Here is a 15,981-nt window from a genome sequence, read left to right as displayed (position 1 = left end):
CTTCACTTCAGGGTCACGGGGAAACCTGGAGCCTATCCCAGGCAGCATCAGGCACAAGGCAGGGTACACCCTGGACAGGGTTGGGGGGAAACATGTAAATACTTTATTTAACTCTGTTAGCTAGCTCAGCTACAGACGATCCCACAATAAGTCATTTCATACTGTTTAGGCTTAGTTTAGTGTTTGTTTAGCTAGGAACGTAGCCATCGAATGTGGGTTAAAATATGAGCTAAGTGATAATAGACGCAGATAATAGCAAGATAATAGACGCAGACTGATAGTTACCTCAATAAACCACTAGAGGGAGACAAAAACAGCACACTCAGCAGCTTCCTTCTCTTCCTTGTCCTTTTGCGTTAAGAAGATTTGGAAATTTGAGCATCGCTTTTAATAAATCACTTACATGGAAAACTTAAAATTCTTTTTAAAGCTAACAGCATTCACGTTAGTGCTTTAGCTTGTATGCCGTTTTAGTACTGTTGAGTTTAGAGGATTAATACCACCCCCAATTAAACTCCCTTTAAATCTTACATGGAATATTGACATAAATCAATGGGCTATTTAAATGTAGTTACTGAGGTGATGTGATGTCATTCATTACTGAGTAATGTCAGTAGTCCTGATTAGTCACAAATGATACAACTAAACTTTTGGTGATGTGCCTCAACTGTTCCTAAAAACACACACTCGTAAATCTTGGTCTGGTGTAAGAGACTATAAAACACATTTATGCAGTTATGAAATGGTTAAAAAGAAGGAAAGACTGTAAGCAGCGAGGGTGCTGAGAGGGTGCTGAGGGGCAGAGGTACTGTTCTCAGCACAAACTGAAACAGGCAGCTTGTTATTGTTGAAGATCACATCAAGCACTTATTTCATGACACCACTAATTGTGGGTGCGGGTTTGAGCCAGCACCACTACTGTGTAATTACAGAAAAAGAGAGAAAGAAGAAGCGAGGAAGAAAGAGACAGCTTTTTTAGACAGATGCACAAACACTCAAACTTGCTTTCACATGCTCCAAATCTACAGTCATGTGGTGTTGGTCAGGGGATCACTGGGGTGTTTTAAGGGTCATTTTAGGTCTTAGAGATGGCACTGATATAGAACATGACACTAGAACACACTATGATAAGAAATTACAGAGGTGTGAAGATGGAGCTCAGAAAAGAAAACACTTAGCTTGGGACATGACTCACTTGACTGTACACTTAAGCTGGGTGTCTGAACATTTCACGAAAAACAGCCAAGAATCTTGGCATATCATGGTCTATATTTGCCAGCATGAAGAAATTCTCATCTGACTGTCATGTCCTCTTCTCTATACTCTGAACTGATTCCTACAACTATTTTGCACTTGTTTTTTTCTCAATTAGTGAAAAACTTCTACAGTACATCAGCATTCAGTCATCTCCATTACCATTACCATGTCTTTGCTTAGATTCGATAGGAATAAATGTGTTAATGTTTAAAAAAAAAAAAGACTGTTAAATTCACCACAATTTACATGCAGTGGGTAGAGTTCTTGCAGACAGGTGCAAACCTGTACATTTATATGTACCAAATGTTTGTCACTGCAGTGCTACCTTCAAGAGGATGTCTTTTCTAACTTAGAGGACCTAGACAAGGTGTTGTATCTTTCATAATCATTTAAGGTACACAGTTTTACCTTAAAGGTACAGTTTGTAATTTATTTTTTTTAAAAGTGTTTCTAGACTTGTTATAATGATATACTTTTAAAGAAACATTAAAAGCATTGTGATTCACAATATTGCCATGCGATGAATATCATTAGTTTCTCAGTTTCAGGCTTCTGTTTATATTTCCAACCTAGAAATTGGGAATAAGGCTGCTCGACTCCGCCCCTTTTCATTATAAGGTATGCAAACCCATACGGCATACAAAGTTTTCACTAAGTGGGTGGTGGGGTTGGCTGGGGGAAAGTGGAGGCTTGTCAGTGTTTCCATTGCAATTTGTTATTTACTTCACCGTCAACAGAGCACTCTAAAAATGACAAACTGCTCCTTTAAAGACCACACTCTTGGAAAAAAAAAGTCAATAACCCTAAACTTTTTTGGCTTGTCCCCTTAAGGGAACCCTTTAAATTTATTGTAAAACACTACAGCAGAGGTTTCCGCAGTTGACGAGGGCTCGACATAGATTCCCTTTTGGAAGGATGATGCCATTATTTCTCATATTTTTCATTTATAAACTTCACTGAGTGCCTTCCTTCTATCAGGTTCAATACAAAATTGCACTTCTTGCCCCTAAATATCTGGATGAGCTCCTCTATCTATATACCCCAGTGTCTACTTTACATAATCAGGGTCTCTTTTTTCTTCGTTTATCTCCCATATTTGGTGTCCTGCCAATTCCCACCACCAGCCAGCTCTCCCCTATCATACAACAGATACCGAACTGGGAGGATGAAGCATAACACATGCTTTCTCTGAGACACGTGAAGTCAACCATGTCAACCATGATTTCAAACTGTTGCTCTTGCTGCACCACAGGGCAGAGTAACACATTCGGAGGAAAGAGATATCTTTTGCATATATGGTCTTACAGATGCTATAGTCATTGACAGAGGCGATAGAGCTTGCCATCCCTCCCAGAGAGCATGACCAGTTTTGCTCCCTTGGCTCCAGGCCATGAATGACTGTGGCATCTTTGGGATTTGAACTTGCGATCTCCTGACAATAGAGTGAATGGTTATGGAAAAAATAAAGGACACATTATTAATATATGTTTGTCTTATTATTAGATCCATTGCTCTGTTTATTCCTGAATGTTCCAAAAACAGAACATCAAGTTGACATTATTTGAAGGCATACATGTTTTTGATTTCCAGAGGTTTGGATTACACCCACCACTGCAAATGAATGAATAAATAATTTAAATCACAGACCCCCTAGCTATTCTTCACAGATCCCTGGGACTCCCAGGACCCCACTTTAAGAACCTCTGCCTTAAAGTCATCTGAACCTGCTTTGCTTGTGGTTTCAAGATAACAGCCTTCCATGGATGGCGTGTCTTTTACCATTATAGTTCCCACACTGTGGAGTTCCTTCTCCAAGAATAATCAGCGTTTTTTTTTTTTTTGCCTTTGAATCTCAACTTTTAGAACTCATTTCTTCTCCCTGTGCTATCACTCTAGCAGTGTTTTGTGTTTCTTTGACATTTTGATGTGGTGGGTTTTTGAAATGCTTTTTTTTTCCTTTCCGAAATCATATGTGTAATACTGCCGATTCTAAAGCAGCCTTGCGCTTATGAAAAGTAAAAATAAAAACAACGAATTATTTATTAGATGTACTGTGTATTGAGCAGAATGTTTGACAGGTGCTGCCTGAGCAATAGTGTTTTACACCAGACATGCCAGTGATTTTTCTGTATAGTCTTTTCTACATTCATGTTTTTGAAAAATAAAAAAAAACCTGCACCCTGTAATCACACCCTGAAAGGTTCATAAGGTCCAATTATGCATCATAAATGAGTTTTAAAGGTTTGATACTTTCTAAAGTCAGTAGGGTGCACTAAAGGTACACGAGACATGCCCAAAAAGTGTTTGTACCCTAAAAGGCACCATTTATTAACATTAATTTCTGGAAGTGTATTGTATAGAATAAATACAAAGACCAAGCAAAAGAAATTGAAAAACAGACCTGGGGTGGAGAAATAGATGGAAAGGGAAGGAGGGAACAAGAACAGAGAAGAAGTAGAGAGGGAGGGAACGAGAAAGCCAGAGGGAGAGAAAACCAGATCCCGAAACCCTCACGCACCCTCTGTTCTTCTCAGTCAGAATCGCTGTGAAAAAGCTCTGGTGGTTCATCACAGGAGCCTCTTCTAACAGGTGAGTAGAACTCATCTCTCTTTTCTCTCTCCTTACTCTCTCTCTCATCATCATTTTATATTCTTTTGTGTTATTTCTCTCACCCTGTTTGTTCTATTATTTCTCTCATCCTGTTTTTTTTTTTTCAACCCCATGCACTTGTCACCCACTGTTTTTGCCATTTCATAGCTCTCAGTGAGTTGGCACTTGGCATGCTGTGTTGATTCAAACCAAATGTGCCACTGGTTTTAAGATGCATCAACCTGTTACACACCAGACAGAGTCTTAATATCTGCAACATTAAATATCAAGCTGTATCTCACATGGTCTCAAATAGCGGTATAATAATAACAATAGCTGTGGTATTAGCTGGTCAGTTTGTGATGACGGGGGTTCTACTTATAGTACTGTTTTTCTTTTTCTCCTTCTCCCTTCTTTCTCTTTCTCTTTCTCTCTCTCTCCTGCTCTCTGTTTGATTTCATGGTTGTTTTGCCACTGCTCCAATGCTGCAGTCTGATTCTCACCCTTGGGAGTTTTCTGGAAGAGTAGAGAAATATTTGGATTGCTAATTATAAGTCAGTCACTGGAAAATGCACTGTGAGTGTTTTATGGTTTTGTGGGAGTGTGCAGCAGATCTGGACTGGCATCACAACATCCACAGAGCATTGAACTCCATGCGTAAAAGAAATTCTAGCTCCTCTACCACAGTTCTTCATCTTTACCTGCATAGGTCATGACGTGTAGTTGCAGATAAATATGAAGATAGAACATGGTTGATAAATAGAAGATAGTCGCATTGGACGGTTTCAAAAAATTACTAAATTTCATTGTGCAGCTGCAACAATATGAGATAACACATCTAAATAGAAACCCTAACCATAAACTTTTACTAACCCTAATCTCTAACTCAAACCAAAAAAACTAACCTAACATTAAACATGAGCCCAACCCTAAACCCTAAACTGAAAGGTTTACCTAAAAGAGTGAAATCTATATATGCCAGATATGTGATTTAGAAACTGCTGATCTTGTGGGCTTTTCACACAAAACAGTCTCTAGTGTTTGCATCCAGTGGGTGGCAGTCCTGAGGCAGAAACACCTTTTTTATTTGATGATAGAGGACAGAATGGTCAGACTGGTTCGAGCTGACAGGAAGGCCACAGTCACTCAAATAACTATGCTATACAGAATAGTGATCAGAAAAGCATCTCAGAACAAACCATGCATCAGATGGTCTACAACAGCAGAAGAACCCACTGGGTTCCACTCATGTCAGACAAGAGGTCTACTCTGATCTCTCTCAACAACAAGGTGTTTACACCTGCAGAACTGTTGCTCACTAAAAAAATTTGTTTTATAGTCAAAGTTTTTCCCCATTCTCATGTTTGAAGCCCTTTACCTGTATCTGATTTATTTTTGCATTGGCACACGATTGGCTAACTGGATAATTGCATGAACACTATGCAGTGCACAGTGTGTGTGTGTGTGTGTGTGTGTGTGAGAGAGAGAGAGAGAGAGAGAGAGAGAGAGATACAGGTGTAAAGAAAGCAGAAGTTTGTGTACTTCCAGATTGAATCTGAAGCTTCCTGTTAGCCCCTGTGGCTAGACTAGATTTCCTCCTTCAATAATTGCAGCTGGAAACCAGCTTGCGAGGAAACACTGACTCGGCTGATTAAAGTGCGTGAACAATTTTTGGTTGTCATTCTGAAATGTCATTAACCTTCATTCACGCCTTCTGGATTTCAGATGGAGACGATGCTGACCTTAGCCCTCGCACTGTGTATTCTCCTGCCGCTCGCGCACGGAGTGCCACCAGGGTTCAAGGTGCGTCTGGAGGGCGGTTCAGGAGTACACGAGGGCCGAGTCGAGGTGTTTCATAATGGAGTGTGGGGCTCGGTGTGTGACGACGAGGTGGATATCAACCTGGCTAATGTGGTCTGCCGAGAACTCGGTTACGGACAAGGTCTAACGTGGGCACACAGTGCCAGATTCGGACAGGGTCGAGGTAAGACGTGTGTGTCTCAGGGCGTCCACAAGAGGAACACTCCCCCCCCCCCCCCCCCCCCCCCAACTACAAACCTGCTGTTTTTATTAATTAAAGAAAAAAACCTAAAAAAGCCTAAAGGTGACTTGCTCTGCAGCTACTACTACTGAAACTTGGGCTGCTAATAGCTAAATTGGCCATTATTTCAGCATAACTTGATTTGAGTCACGTTTGCATGTTCTCCTCACACCTCCAGGGGCGGGGGTTTGATTCCCAACGTGGCTCTGTGTGTGCGGAGTTTGCATGTTCTCCCCGTGCTGCAGGGGTTTCCTCCGAGTACTCCGGTTTCCTCCCCCAGTCCAAAGACATGCATGGTAGGCTGATTGGCATGTCCAAAGTGTCCGTAGTGAATGAATGTATGTGATTGTGCCCTGCAATGGATTCACAGCCGGTCCAGGGTGTACCCCGCCTTGTGCCCCATGCTCCCTGCGATAGGCTCCAGGTTCCCCGTGACCCAGTAGGATAAGCGGTATAGAAAATGGATGGATAAACGCACCACAAAACAAACACACCGCAATAACTCTTAGACTGAGTACTTGAGTAGCTGTCTCACTGTTACTGCAAGTTGTTAGGCTTTACATCGCAGCGCTGCATATGACTATAGTTCGCATAATAGAATAATAGATTTTCAAAATGATTTTCTTATAAATAAAATCTATTACATGAAAAGGCAAAAGCAGAACTAAAAAAAAATTCTATGATATATAGTGTCAAATTCCTTCGAGGGACTGGCTTACAGTGTACGGCCTTGTGCCATCCAACAAAGCTTAACATAAACATCAAGCAATAGCAAACAATATAAAGCATCCCAGTCAAAACAGACAGCCCCACAGCTGTTCCTCTTCAGTGCTGCTCAAGTTTTACAGTAAAATACAGCGTTGATTTCGCCACCAACAGTTTCTGCATTATGACACATGTTCAATGACCCCTTTCCAGTTCTGGGCCGCCTGAATTATTCAGGGCCTTCCTTTAGGGCCTGGGTTCTACTGGGTCATTCAGCATCAGATAACAGAGTTCAAGCTAACCAGGGCAAGCTAATTGACATTTTAGCAAAAACAAAACTTGCTTGAGGTTTGAAATTTTGTCATAGAACAGTTTGTACAGATTATATGCTAAAAATGCACACAGTACAAGACGTCTGCGAGCTTGTGGGAACCAAAATGGTGTAATTGGCATGTAAGAGACAACAGAGAAATACAACAACAGAGAGACTTGGGAGAGATAGCTTGGAGGTTTATTCAATGCCATTTTTTATTATTATATAATAAACTGAAATGAGAAACTGAAATATATTTTTAACAATTGCGCTCCATCCTTCACCCTTTATTGCTCTAGAGAAACTTAATTTCTTCAACTACAGGTTTCCCTGTAAGTCAAGCCCTCTTCTTTCCTTGCAGTTTTCAGTATCTTGCCTGTGCACAGTCGTGTCCATAAGTATTTGGACAGCGACAGAATTTTAGTGATTTTGCCTCTGTGCCCCACTGCAATGGATTTGAAATGAAGCAATCTAGATGTGATTAAAGTGTAAACTTTCAGGTTTATTTCAAGGGGTTTAGCAAATATATTACATTAACTATTTAGGAATTGCAACCTTTTTTTACATAGTCCCCCCACTTTCATAGGCTCAAAAGTAATTGGACAAACTAACAATCATAAATATAAGATTTTTTTATGCATGGATGCAAATACTTTGCAGTTAATGATTACTGATGTCTGGAACCCATAGACATCACCAAATATTGAGTTTCCTTCCTTGAGATGCTTTGCCAGGCCTTTACTCCAGCCTCCTTCAGTTGCTGCTTGTTTGTGGGTCTTTCTGCCTTCAGTTTTGTGAAACGCATGCTCAATTGCATTGAGGTCAGGTGACATTTAAGAAAATTCCATTTCATTGCCTTGAGAATCCATGGGGTTGCTTTCACGGTATGTTTTGGGTCATTATACATCTGTACTTTGAAGCGCCATCCTATCAGTTTTGCAGTATTTGACTGACTCTGAGCAGAAAGTATATACTTACACTTCGGAATTCATCCTGCTGCTTCTATCAGCAGTCTCATCATCAATAAACACCAGTGACCCAGTTCCATTGGCAGCCGTACATGCCCATGCCATAACACTTCCTCCACCATGTTTGACAGATGGTGTGGTATGCTTGAATCATGAGCTCTTCCATTCTTTCTCCATACTCTTCTCCTCCCATCATTGTGGTACAAGTTAATATTACTTTCATGAGTCCAAAGAATCTTATTCCAGAACTGGGCGGGCTGTATTAAGATGTTCTCTAGCAAAGTCTTACCTGGACTTTCTGTTCTTGAGTCTTACCAGTGGTATGCATCTTGAGGTAAACCGTCTGTATTTACATTCATAAAGGCGTCTCTTGATTGTAGACTTTGACAATGATATGTTTACCTCCTTGAGAGTGTTCTTGATTTGGCTAGATGTCGTGAATGGGTTTTTCTTCACCAAGTAAAGAATTCTACAATCATCCACTTTAGTCGCCTTCCATGGTCTGAGCTCAACAGTGCATTCCTTATTTTTAAGAATGTACCAAATTGTGGATTTAGCCACTCTTAAAGTTTCTGCTATCCCTCTGATAGGTCTGTTTTGTCTTTTTCTGCCTATTGATGGCCTTTTTCAACTGCATCGACACCTCTTTGGGCAACATATTGCGAGTTCCCATGAACAGCTACCAAATGTAAATTCAACACCTGGAATCAACTCCAGACCTTTTATCTCTTTAATTTGTCATGAAATAACGAGGAAACAGGCCATACCTGGCCATGAAACTGCTTATCATTCAATTTTCAAATTACTTTTGAGCTTGTAAGGGTCTCCGTAAAAAAAATAAAGGCTGTAATTCCTAAACAGTTAGTGCAGTATTTTGTTAAACCCCTCAAATTAAAGCTGAAATTCTACTTTTCAGTCACATCTTAATTGCTTTATTTCAAATCAACTGTAGTGGTGCACAGAGACAGAATTAAGAAAATTGTGCCACTGTCCAAATAGTTATGGACCTGACTGTATGTGTGTGTTTTTGTGCATATGTTTTCCTCTTTATCAGGTTGCATCGGCACTTTTACTCATTAATTCCAGCTAAGCTTATAAGTGTTTTTCCTTTGCTTTCATAAAAGGATTATGAGTTTAACTTGCCTTTCTTGTGTCTTTCTTCACATTCAAGGTCCAATTTGGTTGGATAATGTGGTGTGTAAAGGCACAGAGACTTCTCTCTCTGACTGTCGCTCTAACGGCTGGGGTGTAAATGATTGCACCCACGCTGAGGACCTGGGGGTTGTGTGTACCCAACAGGGCCCACGCCAGGGCCATGTACCCCGTTATAGTGAATCTGCACAGCCTGCTACTGCTGTACCTCGCTCACGAGAGAGCGCATACAACAGGCGAGGCCATGAGATTGCCTTGAACAGAAACTCTGCCCGGAGCTCTCCAGCCTCCTCCTCACCACACGGCCATCAGATCCAATTGCGCAGGAACAGCTATGATAATGCAGCCGCACACAGGCAAGAAAACTCGGTGCCACAAGGGCACGAACTGCCCAATTATCTACGCAGTGGGGCATCATACAGACGCAATCAGGACAGTCAACCCAGACCTTTCGCCCAGTCCTCCGGCCCCGAGAGATCTGGAGCTCTACAGTCGGGTCCGGTGCCCAGGTCTGAACAGTCAGACCCCAATGTAGAGCATGACAACAGAATGAACACTGATTTCACAAACACTGTGGAACAGGTATGACGAACATTGTATTGAACGGCATTGATCCTATCTGAACAGTAAATTCTAGTGTGGTAATGTAACATGACAGTATTTTAATTTGTTTGGTAGTTCATTCACTGATCTGTAATTCAACAGTTTCCCTGATTGCACTGTTTGACTCTGATTTTTATTTAACCCATTTACTATCATTGTCATTGGTATAACCCACATCCTCCAGGCACACTAGATTACAAAGCAATGAAACTATCATAACACCCCCAAACACCACTTTTGAGCCATCATAGCCCAAATATTGTAACACTGCCAACAAAATACCATTAAATTTTATTCCCTTAACATTTGACTAGTTTAGTTTGTTTTTGTATCATATTTATGTCTTACTACAGTCTAGTGGCTCTAGGTTTACCCTAAGAAAACCTTCAATTGCTTTTAATTACTGTTTACCAGACAATCTACCTCCACCATCTGTCATGTCTTGGCATGCACCAACAATTATTTTGCTAGGAGCACTGACATTTTTCAGTGCGACTAGAATTCCACTGAACCCAAACATTTATTGTACTTGCTTTCTCATTGGTCCATATATTCTACGGTACACTGAAGATGAAAGTTGTACTATTGTTTTGAGAACACAGGATGAAATGAAAGACCAATCTGCATTCCTCTTTCTGCAGAGTGTAGGAAGAGTGAGTTTGGAAGTGGTTCGACTCCGCCCAGTTTTGCCTGCTACTCGGGGCGCTGCAATGGTAACGGAAGGGGTGCTTGAAGTGAAGCATGCTGGGAGATGGAGACACGTTTGTAACCTTGGCTGGGATCTGAGCAGCAGTAGAGTGGTGTGTGGGATGCTGGGATATCCAAAAGCAGAGCAGCACAATGAGCGCTTGTACAAGTAAGTTAACTGCCCAGTTCCATCTTCTTCATTTGCATTCCCCTTTTTTATTCAGTTGTTTTATTTATACCCCTAGGGCACAACTACTGCAGTATGGGCAATATGCTACTTCATATTTATATTTATATCCTACATCCATTTACATTCCTAATAATCTAATACAGTCACTGGATTATGGGCATGTCAATGTTTTTAGACATGGGATAGAAAAACTGGTGTGGACGGACACCTATGCAGAGGACTAAGTTATTCTTGCAGAATACCTGTTGTATTCCTTGGTGCAAAGTAAATGGACACATTATTGACTTCATAGTATACTAGGAATATATATTTAGTCTGTAGTATATATAGAAGTATTTATAAGTCTATATAGTTTACGATACTCAAGGAATTTTGTCAAAATACTTGCAATACTGGAACAGTTATTCAAATCAACATGTGCAAGAATTTGGATAGAAGTAATAGAACTCTAAGAGATGGGATTTGAGGTCAGAGTTGGGATGGCAATGCTGGGGTTGATGGTTAATTTGGTATATATTCTCTAACTTGGCTTATTGTATGAATAAAGCACTTTAAAGCTTAAACCTTATAATATCCCATTTTCCCACTAAAAAAACTACAATTATTAAAAAAATACATGTTTCTTGCTGGAATGATTTTCATAACATTGTCTAAATCCACTCTAAAATGCAGATTCCCCTATGAACCGTTTTAGAGAAACAAAAATGTCAAGCCTCTTCCAGTTTCAAAAGCCTTAATACGGATCAGTGATCCAGTCATCCCAGTATACATTATATGGCCAAACGCATGTGGACACGTGACCATCACACCCATATGTACTTTTTGGACATCTCATTCCAGGTTTAGTCCCATTTTTTACTGGTATATTAACCCCCACTCTTCTTGGAAGGCTTTCCACTAGATTTTGGAGTGTGGCTGGAAGATTTGCCCATTTAGCCACAAGAGCATTAGTTAGGACAGGCACTGATGTCAGGTGAGGAGGCCTGGAGTGCAGTCAGCGTTCATCAAAGGTGTTCACTGGGATTTAAGTCAGGGCTCTGTGCAGGCCACTCGGTTTCCAGTCGGTTCTTCCACTCCACTTTTCTTGACAAACCATGTCTTCATGGAGCTTGCTTTGTGCACAGGGGCATTGTCATGCTGGAACATGTTTGGGTCTCTTAATTGCAGTGAAGGGAAATCTTAATGCTACAGCATACAAAGTCATCCTATACAATTGTGTGCTTCCAACTTTGTGGCAACAGTTTGGGGAAGACCCACACCTCGGTTTATCCACAAACATTTGGCCATATAATGTAGCCAGATCTGTGCGTGACACGTTTTGATGTATTTTTTTGTTCATCTCAGATCATGCTGCAGGCTATCAGTAACATTGGAGATAGTGTACAGGAATAGTATCATCTGTGTAGATGTATTTATGAAACAAGCTACTGCTCTCACTTAAGCCATGCGTTTGTGTTTTTTAATGTCCTGTATGTTGAGTGGAAATATACACTACGTGTCTCTTTCTCCGTCTTTGTCGAATTAAGTACATTTGTCACCTCAGTGTATTTTCTCTGCATATATCATGAAAGATTCATGGTTGTTCACCCAAACTATAGCCATTTTAATCTCCTGTCAGTTATTCCTCCTCTACTTTACTTTTCCTTTAACTGGAAATCCTTGAGCAGCCCACTAAATCATCCACACCATGTGCCTGCCCCCAGCCATAAATAGACAGCAGCCTGGAAAATGCAGCTTCTCTCTGTCTTTATACTTTACCACAGGTCCTTTTTCTGGAAGTTATACCCTGCACTCCAAACCCCCTAAATTAGACAGACTACGTGCTGAAAAATCAACACTGGCTAATGTACTTTTCCATTTCATGAATTGTTGTTTTCTCCTTCCTTCCTTCCTTCCTGACTTTTGAAGTCAGCACTCCTGTCAACACTCCGTTTGCCAGTTATGTACTGGACCATTTCAGTAAGAATAACATGGAATATATATTATTCCATTTTAAGGTTATTTATTTATTTTATTTTATTTATTTAAACATTATTATATGTTTATTTATATATTTATTTCCATCTTTCATTACTGTTTTTGATCTTTGGTGGATCATTCCTATAGTTTGTCCCGATACAATCATACCTTGAATCTCTTGTTTGGGAGTGTATATTTATTTTCCACAAAAAAAAACAAAAAAAAAAAAACATGCATGGCCACATGCATTTAGTGGCATTTAGGCAGAAACATGTTGTCAAGGCCCCTTTCCACTGATTGCGTCTGCGTTTGCATCATGATCTCGAGATCAAAAAGCTGATAGAGGAAATGTAGTCAATGTTATGAAAAAGGTTGCGTGCTGCTTCAGTCTCAGGATTTAATCAGCTTAAATGTTTTCACTTTTCTTTGTCCATCTCTCACACCTGTATTTCGGCCTCTTACAGGCCAAAACACATAAAACATAAATATTTATTCATTTATTAGACACTGTTATCAAAGCAACTTATAATAATATGATCCAAGCACAGGGTAACAGTATTTAAGATGCTGAGTAGGGTTAAAAATTTGTTCAAGAATCCAACAATGGCTCACTGGCAATCTTTAAACTCACAACCTTAAAGTAAAAATACACTTTAAACAACTGCATAGCAATATTTATAATCATTATGTAATTTTCAGTGGTGCAGAAGATTTATTTTATGATTAAATTCTGAGCTGACTTTTTATTTAAAATTCTTCCATCAACATGATTTGACTACCCACTGATAGTCGTGCCAGTGGGAATTAATCTCTACCAAAAAAGCGACTAGTGCAACAAGCCTTTCATCCTTTAGTCTGTCGAGTTCTCTCACCATTTCATCTGTACACTCTGCTCAAACACATACGGTTCCAAGGCTTCAACCTTTATACTAATACCACCATCAACACCTGCCTGTCATCTCCTTGACTGCTAACTAGCTGAACCGAGTATCCACTGTCACTCTGTGTTTTGTTGTCTTCCCTACTTCTACATTACATTTCTCATTATGATGTAGAATGTTGCTTGAAAAACAGTGAATCCTTTTGTTTTTAGGAGCTAAAAATGGTAATGGCACAGAAATGTAACCACTGGCTTACCACTGCCCTGTTCATCTCAGTCCTTCCTCACTCACTTTGAGGTCACACCACGTCATCTGCTGCTTCCATCCCAATTTCCTCAGCTGTATACTGGCGTTGTATATCATCTCCATGTAGAAAGATCTCATGTCCTCATCTTGAGTATTTAACAGGAAACATGTGGTCACGGTCCCATCCACTGATTGCAAGTGTGTTAATCTAAAGGTTGTTGCCATCATAGTCTCCACATCAAACAGCTGACAGAGGAAATTTAGCCAGTGTTATAAGAAGGGGTGTGTGATGATTGTCTCCATGGATTTGTTTTTGTCAAAATTATGTGATAAGGGTTGAGGCTTGGCAAAATAGCGTCCTAGGCTAAACCCACACTGGGATAGATGAGGGAGTATGTTTATGGATGTTTCATCTCATGTAAACGCTGTGATGAAGAAAGTACATTGTGTCAGAGTAAAATCAACAGTTTTCTTTAAAGACCTAGGTCGGCCTGTAATTAGGAGCGACGTTTGGGTTAGATCGGATCTGTAGTGTTGTGATAGCAAGTGGTTAAAAAGGCCGAAAGGAGATTCACACCCACACCCACACATAATGGTGCAGCCCACACTTTGTCATACAGTACTGTCACTCGTCTAAGGGACTTCATCAGTTATACTGAATGCTGGGAAATTTCCCACATTATCCGCCATAGAACTTGAGTAGATTTTAGATCCACGCAAAACTCTGGCATGCAAAAGACCAGACACCAAAACAAGAACTTGATGGGACATTTTCTCAGATCAAGTGTCAGCAGTCTACTTATACCTGCAAATGTATATTTATATAAGGGGAGGGGGCCTTTTCTAAGCCCAACAATGTTTGCATTTCTGCACAGAGAAGACTCAGAAAAAGTCTTAATTAGTGAGAAAGCAGAGTAAAGGAGTCATCTCTGAACAGAAGAGGTTTGCAATACCACTATATTATATATTAACAACGCTATCCTGACATCTTTACTTGGGTGGGTTCCATTGAATTAACTCCACATCCAAATGTCATTGCAGTGTGATGTCATTTGTGTGAATCATGGATTTAATGCTGACTTTTCTCTATTCATTAAAAGTCTTAGATGAGTGACAAAAAGTCTTTAAGATCTGAAAACCAGTACAGTAGCATAAACGTACTACTCAGATGCATTTTAAGTCCGATCATAAAGCTTACCATTCTTATTTGGTATTTAGGCTTGAATAGGACGTTAAAATTAAACAAATGTGCAAAAATCTAACTGCAAATAATCAGTTTACAACCTTAATTCACGCAGTATTTACACTCACTTAAAAAATCTGATAATGAGAGCACATAAGTGACCAAAGGTTGTTTTTCTCTGATTATTGGGCAAAAATCCAGGGTTCTTTTTTCCTCATTTCTAAGAAATATGCTAATAGCTTTAATTTGATATATGATTTTACAGTATGCTGTTTACATGACCATTTGAATAATCTGTTAACTGCCAAAATTGGATAATGACCATATATAAACACAATCATTATATAATATCTTAGTGACCATTCATGAGTCCCACATGGAAAGGAAGCACACTGAGTGCTGCTGCTATAACATATGATTATGCCCAGAGAAAGTGCATGTTAATTTCTGTCCAGAAATACCTTGTTATGCGAACCAGAAATAAAAATGGCATTGAATGTAACCACTAAATTAAAGTTATACTAAGTAAGAAGACTAAGGTCTAGATTACAGTACAAAGCTGTTGTTCTTTCCAGGTTTGTTGAAGCTTAAATGGCCAAACTTTGGCAGGAGACAAAGTAGCACCATTACATAATACAAAGAAACCCATTTAAGAAATATTCCTCTGAGCATCCAGCGCAAAGTATCAAACAGAATTAAAATATTAATATACTTGAATTGCTCACTTTAGTCTTAAAAGTAATGAGGCATGTTATATGTAATGTTCAAATCTGTTGAAATATGAACACAAGTTTCCATCGAGCTGGTTATTTTATTTTATTATTAAAGTCAGTGATTTGGTGGTTTTTTTTTCCACTTATAGTTCATTTAGACTTTAAACATGTTTAATCTTACTAAATTAATGAACTATAATATAAATGCAGTGTAGTGGTCTGTTTTTGTCTTTGCACGTATAAAAAGTATATAATACAACAAATTACTTGGGAACTTGTAAGTGAATTGGGGTCAGAGTGCAGGACCAGCCATGGTACAGCACCTTTGAAGCAGTTCAGGGTCATGCTCATGGATTCAGCAGTGGTTCTATGGTAGTTCTGGGATTTGACCTCAGAACCTTCTGGTAACTACTGCAGAACATTATCCTTTACTGTCCTACATAAGCAAGTATGAATAACTCTATATTTATTAATGTGTTTAAGTAGACTAATTC

General features: G+C 39.6%; 1 protein-coding gene across 1 annotated transcript in view; it reads left to right on the top strand.

Moving 5' to 3' along the window:
• The first annotated feature begins 3,476 nt into the window (after positions 1–3,476).
• Positions 3,477–15,981, top strand: part of LOC128602698 (lysyl oxidase homolog 4-like) — a 38,528-nt gene continuing 26,023 nt past the window's right edge. Inside the window, exons 1-4 of the mRNA XM_053616651.1 lie at positions 3,477–3,846; positions 5,572–5,830; positions 9,045–9,607; positions 10,270–10,484. Of these exons, the coding sequence (XP_053472626.1) occupies positions 5,572–5,830; positions 9,045–9,607; positions 10,270–10,484 (1,037 nt within the window). The 5' untranslated portion in view covers positions 3,477–3,846. The remainder of the gene's footprint in view (positions 3,847–5,571; positions 5,831–9,044; positions 9,608–10,269; positions 10,485–15,981) is intronic.

The sequence above is a fragment of the Ictalurus furcatus genome, chromosome 27, assembly GCF_023375685.1.
Source record: "Ictalurus furcatus strain D&B chromosome 27, Billie_1.0, whole genome shotgun sequence".
Classification (NCBI taxonomy): domain Eukaryota; kingdom Metazoa; phylum Chordata; class Actinopteri; order Siluriformes; family Ictaluridae; genus Ictalurus; species Ictalurus furcatus.
Note: the sequence above shows the minus strand (reverse complement) of the source record. Positions and strands in the feature narration are given on the sequence as shown.